The 14,658-nt window shown below is 45.0% G+C and overlaps 1 protein-coding gene across 1 annotated transcript in view; it reads right to left on the bottom strand.

The window, feature by feature from the left end:
* The window catches only part of PNPLA7 (patatin like domain 7, lysophospholipase), a 127,972-nt gene that overhangs the window by 17,959 nt on the left and 95,355 nt on the right, over positions 1-14,658 (bottom strand). The window contains exons 27-29 of the mRNA XM_086475571.1: positions 9,296-9,412; positions 4,771-4,840; positions 2,571-2,687 (exon numbers count right to left, since the gene is read on the bottom strand). Coding sequence (XP_086331697.1) covers positions 2,571-2,687; positions 4,771-4,840; positions 9,296-9,412 — 304 coding nt within the window. The remainder of the gene's footprint in view (positions 1-2,570; positions 2,688-4,770; positions 4,841-9,295; positions 9,413-14,658) is intronic.

Below are 14,658 nucleotides of genomic sequence, written 5' to 3'. Positions count from 1 at the left end.
CCCCCAGAGTCCAAGATAGTTGCACTTTCCAGAATAGTTATGCGTAGGAAAACCACAGCTCTGAAGAACCAATTTAAATGCCTAATTTAGACACTTACTTAAATCAGATCTGTTCTGTAACTTGGATTTATATTCCTGGGCTCGTTCGGTCTATTGTGTCTTTTCCACCTAGTGTCACCTGCACGTGTGCTCTTTGCCCTCTCCAATATGTGCAGGTGGAAAAGATGCTTTGATTTGCAATTCATACTTTTGCTTACAGACACAAAGAAAGAATGTCAGACACAGATTTTGGGGGTCTATGTTGTGTTATTTCCATTTCTGTTTTTTACGCTAATACAGCCCTGATGGAAAAACATAGCCTGGGTTTGGTCTGGTACGTGCAAGTGATTTAAGTTGCTCAGACGTGGAGTCTAGCTTAGACTCCTTTCTCTTTATTTGTACACAATTATAGTCACAAACTGCAATGAGACCACACATCTGTCTTTAATCTTGGCCACCACCCACCTTTACAGAATCACAGAACGGCAGGGCTTGGAAGGGACCTCTGGAGATCATCTAATCCAACCCCCTGCTAAAGCAGGGTCACCCACAGCAGGTCACACAGGACCGCATCCAGGCGGGTTTTGAATATCCCCAGGGAGGGAGACTCCACAGCCTCCCTGGGCAGCCTGTTCAGTGCTCTGCCACCCTTAATGGAAAGAAGTTTTTCCTCATGTTCAGGTGGAACTCCCTGTGCTCCAGTTTGTGCCCGTTGCCCCTTGTCCTGTCACTGGGCGCCACTGAGAAGAGCCTGGCCCCATCCTCTGACACCCACCCTTGAGGTATTTACAAGCGTTGATAAGGTCCCCTCTCAGCCTTCTCTTCTCCAGGCTAAAGAGCCCCAGGTCTCTCAGCCTTTCCTCACAAGAGAGATGCTCCAGTCCCCTCATCATCCTCATAGCCCTCCACTGGACTCTCCCCAGTAGTTCCCTGTCCCTCTTGAACTGGGGGCCCCAGAACTGGACACAGTACTCCAGATGTGGCCTCACCAGGGCAGAGCAGTGGGGGAGAAGAACCTCCCTCGACCTGCTGGCCACATTCTTCTTCAGGCACCCCAGGACACCATTGGCCTTCTTGGCCACCAGAGCACATTGCTGGCTCATGGCTAACTCGCTGTCCACCACAGCTCCCAGGTCCCAGCTCTCCACAGAGCTGCTCTCCAGCAGATCGACCTCCAGCCCGTACTGGTGCACGGGGTTATTCCTCCCCAGCTGCAGGACCCTCCACTTGCCGTTGCTGAACCTCATCAGGTTCCTCTCTGCCCAGCTCTCCAGCCTGCCCAGCTCTCGCTGGATGGCAGCACGGCCTTCCGGCGTGTCAGCCACTCCTCCCAGTTTAGTGTCATCAGGAAACTCGCTGAGGGTGCCCTCTGTCCCTTCAGCCAGGTCACTGATGAATATATTGAGTGAGACTGGACCCAGTACTGACTCCTGGGGAACACCACTAGCCACAGGCCTCCCACTGGACCCTGAGCTGCTGATCACAACCCTCCGAGCTCTGTCCTTCAGCCAGTTCTCAACCCACCTCACTGTCCACTCATCTATCCCACACTTCCTAAACTTACCTATGAGGATGTGATGGGAGACAGTGTCGGAGCCTTGCTGAAGTCGAGGTAGACAACATCCACTGCTCCCCCCTCATCCACCCAGCCAGTCATGCCATCCTAGAAAGCTATCAGGTTGGTCAAGCATGATTTCCCCTCAGTGAATCCATGTTGACCACTCCTGATAACCTTCCTTTCCTCCACGTGCCTAGAGATGACATCCAGAATGAGCTGCTCCATCACCTTTCCAGGGATGGAGGTCAGGCTGACTGGCCTGCAGTTTCCCAGGTCCTCCTTCCTGCCCTTCTTGAAAACGGGAGTGACACTGGCTTTCCTCCAGTCCCACGCCTTCTGACTACAATGCCAACTCTGACATAAAACACATCCCAAACACACACAATTGAATTCATACAGCTTAGGCCCTTTTGGATTCAGTCCTCACAACACCCCAAACTCCAAACCACTCTCTCCAACACCACGTGATTCCACCTCTGCCAGCAGCTAAGCAAGGCAGCGATGCCTGTCAGCTGAACCCTTCGGGCTCTGGGTGACACCAGTCTGAACGATGAAGAGTTAATGCCTTTGCCTTCTCAGAACTATTTTTTATTCAACTGATACTTTTTGAAAAGAAACTCAAAGAGAGACTATGTTTGCAATTTAATTTCTGCCCTCTCCTTTCAGCAAGCACTAAAATAAATTCAAAATTAGCTTGGAATTATATGTTCAGAATATGTCTATTAGGAAATACTTTGTAACAAAAAGTAGTCTTAATAAAGCCATGATAAAGCAAACACCTAGGAAACTGAGAACAATGACTCCTGGTAACCATCATGAGATTAAAGGTGTCTGCAGTATTTCTCCTTGTTTCTTTTTTAGAGGGGAAAAAAAAAAAAAAAAAAAAAAAAAGAGAAGAGAAGAGGACAGTTTTGCAGGCTGTTTGACAGGCTGTGTTCTCAGTAACTTCTTCCCCACTGATCTGCGCACCTACCGGGAAGATTGTTGATATAGCCTCCATCCATCAAGAGATGCCCATCCTTCGGGTCGCAGAGAGGAGGCATATACCCGGAGAGGGACATGCTGGCACGGACGTACCTCCACAGAGAGCCTGCAGGAACGAGAGGGAGGGAATGGCAACAGCGCTAATTACTGCCAGAGGTGGGGTAGGCTTTTGCACTCATTAAAATAATCGGGAGATAGAGGCTCTCCTGAGAATACTATTAGAAAGTTATTAAAGCCGTTTATTATTTTCTATACCATAATCCTGGCTAGGGGAAAAAGAAAAAAAAAAAAAAGCTGTTCAGATAAGCTATCAGGCAAAGGCCTTAGAACCCAGGGTTTTGAGCCCATGCCTCATATTTATTGCCTTCGAGGAGATTTCAGCATATGCCTGACTGCAGGGATCATCTTTAGTGCTTTGTTGAGCTTAGCCTGATAAGGAACAGAAAAGGCTTCTCCTGGGGACAAAGGGATAGACAGAATAAGCAGATTGAAGTGCAGCTAGAGCCATTATGTTCTACAGAGATCCACAAAACCCGGACTTTTAGAGGAGCTGAACATGAAAAATATATGCTGCAGAAGCCCAAAAATTCTGTTTTCTCTGTTCTGTAATAAGGAAATGTTTTCACTTGTAAAACCAGTGCAAGTGCCTGGTGGCAATTGTATCTCTGCTTAGGACATTTCTGTTAACAGTGCTGTGAAGGAGAGAGTCATAATCTTTTAAGCGTTAGAAACTTTAATCAAGTAGAAATTGATTTGATCTGTTTCCTGTAAAACATTCTGCTTTAAGGCTCTTATTTACTGATTTCTCTCTTAACATCTGCATCAGCTGAATTGGGAAGACACTGCATGTCCAAAGAGGCCAAGAGTCTTGTCTGAGAAGAAAATCTTTAAAATGTCACAACCAAGCGAGACTCGCAGTGTTAGCTCACTTCTCAGTGATTAACCCCTTGGTGCTTCAAACAGCAACTCTTTCCAGCAAACTGGGAATTGATTTTTTTTTTCCATTTTCTTTTTAAAATATGTAACAGTTTTGTTCCTAATTATAACCTAAGCACTCCCACTGTTTAGCACAGGTCAATACCAGCAGATTTGGGTTTTGTTATTAATAGTTTTAGTTGAGTTGGAACTTCACCCCAAGAAAAATGGTGACTTCTTGTGTTACACACTACAGATGAAACCAAGATGGGAAATTGCAGCAGCTGGGAACGTCCTTCCTCTCCTTTCAATGCATTCTGGAGATGACCATAACCATTCTCCAGCTGATTTCTACCCTTACATTAAACTTCCGCAGGGACAAGCAGCTGGATGGAGTGAGTTTCCTGACCTCAATTGGCTTAACCTGCTGCAGAATGGGAATACAAAACTTCCAAGAAGGTTAATCCTTTTTCTGCTTGTTTTAGCTCCCTTGGTTGTCCTTGGTCAACAAAGCCCTGGTGTCAGCGCAGTACAGCAGTTCTGTAACCCGCGCCCTAACGGCAGGAATGGAGAGCCTTCCCCGCACCAGCTCAAAAGACAAAACATCAGAGACGTGGCAGCAAAGGCTTCAGCTACCCAAGGAAATATCTGGGGCACCTGGTAGGCTTGTACTGTCTTCACTGAAGCCTGAGTCACTGCACTGTTACCCCAAATAGAGAAAAGACAAAGCAAGTGTCCCACAGGGCTGCCACCACATCCTGACAGAAGAGCAGACAGCTCGGATCCTTCTGCTCTGTTCAGTCAGTAAAGTACGTTACAGTTTTCCACCAGAGAAACAAAGAGGACCGGACCAACCCAGCCTCTGCTTCAGACACAGGGTTGGGTTCTCATTTGTGTCCAGTCCTCTTTGTTTCTCTTTATTGGGAAAACAGCTTCATTTATAGGGAATTTAAAATGTTTTGGTTGCATTAGGTCTGATTTATGGCTAAAACACCTGCACTTCATGGCATGTTTTAAGGAAACAGAACAGTGTCAATGCAGCCATTTTCCCTCTAAACAGTGAATAAAGCATCTCATTTAATTTCTTCCCAACAGCTCTGGTCCTTGTTATCTGTGTACAACCACAGTTTGGTGCTCAGCAAATAACAGAGAAGGGAGAAACAAAAGGAAAGACAAACTTAAGGGCAAGGAAAATTCCAGGAACAAGGGGTGACACTGAAGTCTCACATTGCTATTTAGAACCTGCTGCTGGAGCAGGCTGCCTGCACACTCACCGTCTGTGTGGACCCTCATAGTTGAGGCAGTGATGTCAGTTGTGATCGTGAAGTAAGGAATCCACAGATCCTGCAACAGAAAAGGTCCCAATTTTACTAAATCTGTAACCTTGCACTTTAAAACCCATGCCTAACACAAACCAAAGCAACAACCTCTGTAGCTTAACAGAGCTGTAGACAGAAACGCCTGCACGGATGGAGAAAAACCCATCAGCCCTGTGTTTAAGTTCATAAATTCGTTTCTTATGCGAACGCTTTGTGCAGAACCAAGGCAGACAAAAATCCTGATTTCCTTTTTTTTAACAGCAAAAAATACTTGTTCCAGAAGATGGTCCAGCATACAGGGCAACACAGAGGCCTCATCACTCAAACCAGGAGTTCACCTTCTTTCTGATATCTGTTGTTCTTTCAGATGAGGTGTGGGGGTCTGATGATAACTCTCATCTAAAGAGATCCCCAGGCTGTTTACTGCTGGAGGACAATGAGAAAGGAAGACTCACCTTTTACGTATTCGGTTCTTAACTAGGTCACTAAATGCCTGCTGCTTTTGGCCTCCCCTGGAGACACGGCACCAAGCTAGAAAGACCTTTGATCTCACCCAGTACGGCCATTCTTGCATTTCACCCAACTGTTTCCACTCAAGATGGTGTCCCTCCACTACACAGAGCAAGTCTTCCACAATCGTACTCACCATGGATGAGCACACAACTACTCAGTTCCCCATAACCCCAACCTAAGACTGTAGCAGGCAGCGTCAGCTCCTGAGACACCACAGCCCAAGACAAAGGGGGAAGAACACGAGTCGTGGCCTCTTGACTAAATGACGTCCAGTTTGTACCTCGTGATGAAGCTAAGGGCCATCTCAGCAGGAGATGCAGCGCAATGCTGCTGAGACACAAAGCTGCCTAGAGTCAGAGAGGACAACGCAAAGCTTTGCAGCATCACCTACAGGAACAAAGGATCCTGCAAGGTAGACCTTTGAGAAGACCCCAGAGGTTGCTTGAGATATTACAGGGTGAAATAGCAGTGAGGAGGGTGGTACGCAAGAAGGATGATGATATACAAAACCAACGGCTGAGCTAAGTGCTTTACAAGTTCATTCAACGGGGCTAGACCAACACCAACAAGCCCTGCCCCTGGCAGGGGAAGTTCTCTTTGTTTCAGCCGTGGCCATACTCACATCCCACTAGCTGGAAAAAACTAATAGGAAGGTGACCTCCCAGCTGCACAGGAGTTTGTTGGGGAGGGGATAGTTTTGGAAAGTCTCCATGGTGCCTAGTGAAAGAGTAGCCTGCGACGGGGAAGGAGGAGGACTTGTTTGAATAAATTGAACTTACGACCAGAGAACAACAGCTGATAGTTCTCTATCAACCAGCAAAGCTGAATGAAGACTGAAGAGGGAAACCTGCTTTCCCAGCCAGCCAGCCAGCCCCTTCACGGGACAAGGTGTCCGGATCTTCTCTAGCACAGCTCCGACGTGACTTAAACTCAAGCCAAACAACGGTTTGGACTCTGGCTATCGGTATGAGCTGAGAACCACTCCCTCTCTGGTCAGGCTGTATTTCTGGTGTAAGTTTCCGTGCTGTTCAATATGAAATTCTGAACTGCCGAGAAGGAGGGTTTTTTCCTAGTGAGTTTAATCTCTTAAGCAGCTCTGCAAAGATGGCAGAATTGGGGAGGACTAACAGATGCTGCACAAGTATTACAACCCATCTGGTATAAATGCCATAGGAAGGCGGATGAATAAAGTGTGACTACGAGAGTATCAGGGGTGCCTCTCCATGCTAAAGATATTCTCATGATTGCAGATCTCAGTGCATCAACTACATTTTAAGCAAAAACAGGGGAAGAAGTCTATCTGGCACTTCCTCTCATATTCATGCAAACACATGCACGAAGGAAACTAAACCAAGACCTATCACGCAATAATAAAGGCTGCATTTCTCATATATTGTTCCATTTATTTTGGAGACAGCATTATTCAAGACTGAAATATGACTTGATAACAGTCTTTTCTGATTCCTCACAGCTGAACCTCCAGCTGAGATGACTTGCAAGACCATTTTGTGCTTCTGGCATGGGGGATAAAAAGTCCAGAGCCTGGTGCTCTCCCAGAAGGATGGGTAATTTCAGAGGAAAGTAACTGCATTTCTCGAGAAATATCTTTCAAGCACCCTGTTCTGGATATTTCTGCGTGCTTTCCTGGAAGAACTTGCACCAGCTGATGTCTTCCCATGGTGTGCCTTTGGCTGACATCTGTAGCAGCAATTGTGGGAGTTGCTGGTAACCAGGGCTACCCCACAAACAGCACTGCTGGGAATCAGGAGACACCTACGTTAAAGGGCTGTTAGAGAGCAACTTTAAGAGAAAATGGAAACCTCCCTTTCAATGTCAGAAATAACAGATCAACGTAAGTGCTTCTGCTCCCTGGCTGTGATGCAGAAGAGCGATGAGGCCACATGCGCGAAGTGCAGGAGTGCCACCTCACCGCCACGGGTAGTAAAAAGGAGGATCTGGCCCAGTGCTTCCTAATTTTAAGCTTTTATAAAGACACAAGGGCCAGTAGCCCCCCCAGCCCCTTGGGTAGGAAGTTCTCAGGTTCTGCTGCGATCACTGTGGAGCCTCCCAGGGAGGAGCAGTTATGGCCAAGCATCCAGACACAACCCATGTTTGTAAAGCTATAATTAACTCTTATTAATTAATATGTATTTCCAGTTGGAAATCATTGCTACCCACCCCCCTCCAAAAACACTCCAACTACTGAGAAAAGATGGATGTTTGAAGTTTGGCTGCTTTGAAATAAGGCTTTAAGAAAACATTTGTTCAAGGCTTAATGTTTCTTAGTTCAGCTTCTGTTACTTTATAGGTTATCCTTTACACTTCAGCAGCTTTCAATTTCCATCTCTCCAGTGACACGACTGGTTAACCTGCACTGGTAACGCGAACTGCAATGAAGGAGTAACTGCCTCATTCCTTGAAGAGCTACACAACATTTCTCCTTATTTGTCTGATGGAAGTCTTCCAGCACAAGGAAATCCTCAGGAGCAGACTGAAGGGTTCAGCACTAAGATGATGCTATTGCATGTCTCAGAACTGGATTTCTCTTGGACAAGACCTTCCTGTGACTGCAAGGTTAGAATAGATCATACAATCACAGCGGCTAAAAATTGTAAGGAAGGATCTACTGCATCTTAAAGGGAAGTGCAGTAAACTGACTGCTGAAATCAAACGCAGTGATTACCGAGCAGGGGAAGCTGGGGCCACCTAAGCTCAGAGGAGATCTTCTGTTTTGTCACTCACTCCTTCTCAAAGCTCTGCTCAGCATTATCCTGCAGCCTCACACTGCAACGTACCATCCACATTTCACACCAAGTTCACTCAGAGAAGACTGTGCTTCCCACCACCGAGAAGGTCTCAGTGCTTTGCATAAGGCAGCTCCTTGGCTACGCCAAAGCAAACAGAGCGGAGCTGGTTTAGTCACTGGACAATCACGTGCTTCCTATCAGGCACTGCTGAAACCAAAGGTAGGAGCTGGGGCACTTCAGGAAGGGATACGCATGATTAAAGTAATGAGAGTACGGCTGGTGCTGCCCAAATAACAAAACAAAAATAATTCCAGTCTCAGAAGGACTTACCACTCTCAAACCTGTTTGTTTCCAGCACCATCCACTCTGCACAGCAAAATGCTATTTTAAGCCATGTGATGATTAATCACTTTCATACTTGCATTTAAGTAGGCAATGTTTTAGAATATTTTTAATAGATGCATTTAAATTCTATACAGTGCTAATTTGCTACATAATCTTTCATCACAAGGATTCCAAACACAGAAATAATTTGGTTAGAACAGCAAATGAGGTAAGATTGCAAGACTACCCAAGCACTCTCTAAGCTTGGTGATCTAGGAAGACAACCACTGATAATGTGCTTTATAAATGGCTGCTGCTGAGGGACGGAGGATAGGTGGGACTCTGAACGTGGCTATCAGCTCAGGCAGACCACACAACATCTAGCAATTACCAAAAGGTCACCATCACACAACAGGAAACAATGCGCTTTGATGTTATCGCAGTTTTCAACAGGCTGTTCATAAAACCTCACTCTAGCTTCAAAAATAAAATAAAATTAAAAAAAAAGCCAAACCCATTGTTGCTACCCTCTTCAAGACCTTCTTCTGATGTGCCCTAAGGGTCTCTCAGACCTGATTTGCAGAAAAATAATGATAAATTAGTCTCAGCAGTTCTACTTCAGCGACAGAGTTTTAACTTCTGCTCTCAGACACCAGGATGCCTTTGTCAAACAGAACAGAAGTAGCTACAAATAATCTCCTCCTTGTGTTTTCTAAATCCACCAAAATGAAAGAATAGGCTCCTTCCTACATTCACGTAACATCATATTTACAGTTCTAACATGTTTTCGGTCATCCCACAGCCCCATATCCCGTATTAGCATGGAAGAAGCTATTTCTGCTACAACGGAATACTGTGACATCATTTACTGCACATAAAGTGAATAAGCAACCTACCTCTATCTGCTTATCTTTGAAGATGTTGTTGATGCTGTTGTTAAAAGCCGCTCCAGAAAACATAGAGGTTATTGGATATGTCAAGTCTAGAATAGTCTTAAACACTGAGTTCATAACCTAAAAAGAAAAAAAAAAAAAGGTATTTCAAAGGTAAATACACACAAGAATCCATAGTAACGTATGTATTAACGTATGCAATTCAAGAGACACAGTATTCCAGATTCTACAGCCAACATGCTGGAAGCATTGCTATTGCAAGTACAAAAGTTGTCAAGGGGACGGAAATAAAACTACAAAAACTACAACCAGTAACTCCTTGTATAGTGCCCTAAGTTTAAAACAAAAAGCAGCAAACCCTGTAGCCAGTTTGCAGTAAGGCTACGGAAGAACGTACATTTGCATTGCTTCCCTTCCGCCCACAAATCTAAACGTCCCTCTGAAGCTGTGTGCACGGGCACAGGCTTCTGCCTTAACAAATGCACACAAACGGTGCAGTTTGATTCTTGATTTATTTTTTTTTTTCAATAACAAAAAGATATTATTAGTTATCTCCCTCTTCAGCATCCTTTCCACAGCGTACGTGCGGTTCACCAGCGTGGAAAGGTAATCACAAATCTCTAACACAGGAATCTGTATCTTTGTACATATCTTCTTATTTGTAGATCACACCTACTTTTTCTTCCAGCCTTAAATCTTTTACCTGCCTCAGTGTAAGCACTTACAGAAACGTGTATTTGATCCTCTGGGACTGCAACAAGGTTAAGTCAGTCACACGTTAGAGAGCGTCAAACACACTTGCTGTGTATCAGTGTCCGTTACTTTTCATTCCCCAGGTGAGTGACGGTGCTCTTCACCCGCTGCTCGGCAGCCAGCGTTTAGATACTGCTACGGGCACCCTCCACAAGCCAGATAAACCAAACCACACGAGGTTTCTTCAGGCACTACAGAGCCCCATTACACTACGTGACAGCGGCAGGCACTGTCAGACCTGTCTCTCCCAAGCACACCTATACTGTAACGAAGCTTTCATAGATTCTTTTTTTTCTTTTTTCCACTTCAAGTGCATCACATCTGTGCACTAGCCTACAAGATAAAACTATGAAAATTCTAAACTATATGGCATTATGGACACTGTGTTTGTCCCATAACCATGCCATTTGTCTCAAATCCGAATAAATCCTAACAAAATTAATGTATTTCCATTCTACTCAATTAAAATGCAGTAGAAGACCAAAAAAACCCAATTAACTCAATTGCAACTAAATAGGGTTTCACTGCATGAAATATTTCTACTAGATGAAATACCTTCTTTCTCTACATGTTCTCTACAACTAACAAACAACCGAACAGACAATACAGCAACACCCAGGCACAGACCTACAGCACGGAACAGCTCTAAGCCTGCAGCCTGGTGAAGGGTCTGGGATCAACAGCTGGCCTTCGCTTTACTTGAGCAATGACTTAAAGAAGAGCAGGATTGGCCCGTGTTGTCATCTCCAGCTGCTTTTAAATATATATGAGGTATCTGCCCAGAGCACACATGTCCAAATACAAAAAAAAAATAATTTAAAAATCCTTAAAACCGAGTATACAAACACAAAACGTGGGAGAATGTAAAAGCCTTAGCACAAAACCAAATACTAACTTGTCACCTTCGCTCACATCTTCATTTTGCGTTCTGATGGGGTGAGGACAGTGTGCCAACCGAAGTATAGACCTGCTACCCACAGCTTCAGAGTTAAATGGAATTAGTTTTGTACTTAAAATAGGGATTTGGTCTCTGACATTACTTAGAATGATTAAATCAGGGAAAGAGGCATTTACAAAAAGTCCTTCATTTAATACTGACGAAAAATCTCTCCAACTCAGCACCAAACATTGGGCTATCCTTGCAAATGATCTTTACAATGCTGAGCCTCTCCATTTTCCCTGCAATCAATGCTCACGGTAATCTTGTACATGAAGAAAATACTTCTAATTAACGGTTATTTCTTAATATTCTCGTTTCTTATAACTGGAAAATGCCCTTTTAGCTGACGCTGATGGCCAACAGCCTCCCTCAGCCTTCCAAGAATAGCTGCTACCACCTACCGTTCTCAAGATAACTTAAAGATCACCCTTTGGAAAGGCAGGCAGAGCCTTCTGACTTCTGCTCCGCTTCACACTTCTCTACTAACCAGCAGCGCAAGGGCCAACACCGAACGACGCAGCTTCAGCTCCCGACAGCACAGTGACGGGAAGCGCAGCCTTAAGGCACCTCTACCACCTCTCTCGGGAGACAGCGGGTATTTTGCAATTTTTCATTAACTTCTCATGAACTTTCATTTCTGTGGCTCTGCTGCAAGATGAGCTTTCTTTTTAAAAAGACCTTCAACCCTAGAATTATTTTTAAAAGCTACCCCGCGGTATAAGGCAACTTCAAGGTAGGGACAAGGTGGTTCTGCTTGTAGAGCAGAAGAACAAGAGCAAACGCACAGGATGATGAACAAAAAGGAACCCGAACTGCATTATCTGGCTGTTTTGTTCTTTGATGCAGAACGGTGGTGAACTGGTGTCAAAACCCAGGATCATCCCAGGATTTTTCAATGCTCCTGAGTACAAAAAAAAAAAAAAAGCAGAGGTATGGGAAAACTTGATGCAAGAACAAAAATTTAAAACTGAGGAACAGATTAAATATTTTTTAAACTACTAGAGATAGCATCCAGAGTTTCCTTTAGTGCCTCTTCAGTGTTTGCCTATCAAGTTTCATTGAAACAAGCAACGGAATTCACAAAGAAAAAAAATGTTAAAGACAAAATAAAAACAGAACTCAGGCCAACAGTTTCAGACAAGGATACATTGTCCCGAAGGCAGGAATTACAGAAAATGGAAGTTGAGATTTAAAGACAAACCATTAAGAAATCTAAGAGTAGAGGAAAATTTACATGAATCCATCCAAGAAACTGTAGCCGTCTCAGTCAGGTAAAGGAGAGAAGCAAGGTAAGTAATTGTATGTTTACAATCAGATTCAGATGTTCCAGTCCTGTAACGTTAACGTGCCATCTGCATGATCCGTGATCATTAGCTGGTCGCTACAGGGTAGAAAGAGGAAGGTTTCGTGCCTAACTGGGCATTTCGAAGCAATAGGCATGTCTGGATTTTGCATACAGCCTTTCATCTGAATTTCCCAAATCATAACACTTGGTTTAGGGTTAATTTCAACACGCCAAATAAAACAATTGTAGTGGCAAATATGAACCATCTGGCCTTATCACTACCTGAAAACAGGTTTTTCCTGCACCTCTTGATATAAGAAATTTTTAAGATTTGACAAAAACACACCCAGTATTTTTGTCTTCTGTTGTTGTTAATCTCAAACACAGAGTTCCATCTGAAAGGCAACCAGAGGGAACACTTCAGCTGGTTTACAAGGGAAAAGCAATCTGCCCTGTTTTATTTTTTGCAAAAAAGAGAAGCCTGGTGAAGAAAACCTTCCAAACTGGTTGATAAAGTTTTAAAGATGCCATTAAAAAGCACCAAACCGCAGCAGAGTACACCTTGGCAGGCCGTTGCCGTCCTCGAGCACCAGCAGGCTGGAGGACACCCAAAGCAGGTTCTCTGCCGCAGCTCATCGGCCCAATTTAAGGGACAATACGTGCACATTCATTAACGTGCAATCTGTAACAAACTTCTTATTTATTTCAGATTCACTGTGCACTCCAAAGCTGCTTTAACTCCTATTACCTTTCGCTGTGCCTGAACCAGTGCTAAGTCACAGTAACCAAGACTCCCTTCACCCGGGCGACTGGGACCAGTTTATTTCGCTGATCTCCGCTGGTCAGGAGGGCTCTTTCCCATCACATCCTGCCCACTCTTCATACCAACCTAGTTTGGCAACGTTTGCCTACTCAGCTCAGATTTTGTGTTTGTTTGCAGGGATCTGTCCTTGTCGCTGCTGTTCTACAGGAGGAGCTGGCGTACAAACAAAACAAAACAGCGTGGGATGCAAAGCGATTTCCAAACCATGGCACCTCCTAACGCTGCTCTCCCTCCGACTTCTGCAGCGAAAGGACGGTTGGTGGTCCCCATCGCGCGGGCACCGCCCCCGTCCCGTCCCTGCTGAGCCCCGCAGGGCGCCGCACGCTGCCACCGCGCTCCTCCGCCACGCTCCCAAGCCATCCTCAACCTGCCCCCGGTCCCCCATGGGCTATGGGTGTAGGCATCATCCCGGTACAGCAGAGAACAGCTTTTTTTCCCTCAAAAGAGCAGATATAATGGATCGAGAAGGGTATCGAGATCCAGCCTGACAGCAGCTTGATCCGACCCAAACTGAGGCTGATGGTTCTGCCTCCCCGCTGCCCCGGGCCAGCACGGCTGCCTTTGCAGCAGGCAGCTCAAGGAGCTGAGCTGGACAGAAACTAGCAGAATGGGGGAAAAAAAAAAGTGATACATTTTTGGCCAGATCAGCTCATCAAACCACAGTATCTCCCAATGCAGAAATACTAGAGCAGAGTTAGGGAGAGGGAGAATCTCATGACTGTGACTTCAGAAACCCCCCACGGGTATTTTAGCTGTCATGCAATCACAGACAGCAAATGACTGCAGCATCCTACTCAGCAATTCTTAATTCTCATTATGGGAAGCTTTTTAGCTACACATTCCTATAACCATATTCCTATCAACAGCAGAATATTCCATTCTTTGTGAAATATGGGGCTGACAGGAAAGGTGGGGAGAGACACTTTATCAGGGAGCGTGGTGACAGGACGAGGGGTAACTGTTTCAAACTGAAAGAGGGAGATTTAGATTAGATGTAAGGAAGAAGCTCTGCCCTGTAAGGATGGTGAGACCCTGGCACAGGTTGCCCAGAAGAGCTGTGGCTGCCCCCTCCCTGGCAGGGCTCAAGGCCAGGCTGGATGGGGCTGGGAGCAACCTGGTCTGGTGGGAGGTGTCCCTGCCCAGGGCAGGGGGGTGGGAAATAGATGGTCTTTAAAGCCCCTTCCAACCCAAACCAGTCTGTGATTCTATGACTTACACTTTGAGATATTAATTCTCCAATTAAAAAACCAACAAAACCCAACAATCTGCAAACATGAAAGCTTTTGTTTGTTTTGCTGGTTAAGCACAGGTACAGAAAACACACAGAGGCAATATATAGTAACTAGCCTGACTGGTAATTTTCATATCCCTCTGTATTTTGACAAGAGAGTCATTTATTTCTTTGCTGCTTCACTAGGTCCAGAAAACACATCCCATTAAAAAGATCCTTTCTCCCAGCCCCAAGTGTACAACTAGAGGCACACCAATCTCTAAAAATACCAAAAAGAGAAATGACTGCAGGACAAAACCAGCATTTATTTTGACGGATTAAAAAAATAAATAAG

The sequence above is a fragment of the Leptosomus discolor genome, chromosome 19, assembly GCF_034619465.1.
Source record: "Leptosomus discolor isolate bLepDis1 chromosome 19, bLepDis1.hap2, whole genome shotgun sequence".
NCBI lineage: Eukaryota > Metazoa > Chordata > Aves > Leptosomiformes > Leptosomidae > Leptosomus > Leptosomus discolor.
Note: the sequence above shows the minus strand (reverse complement) of the source record. Positions and strands in the feature narration are given on the sequence as shown.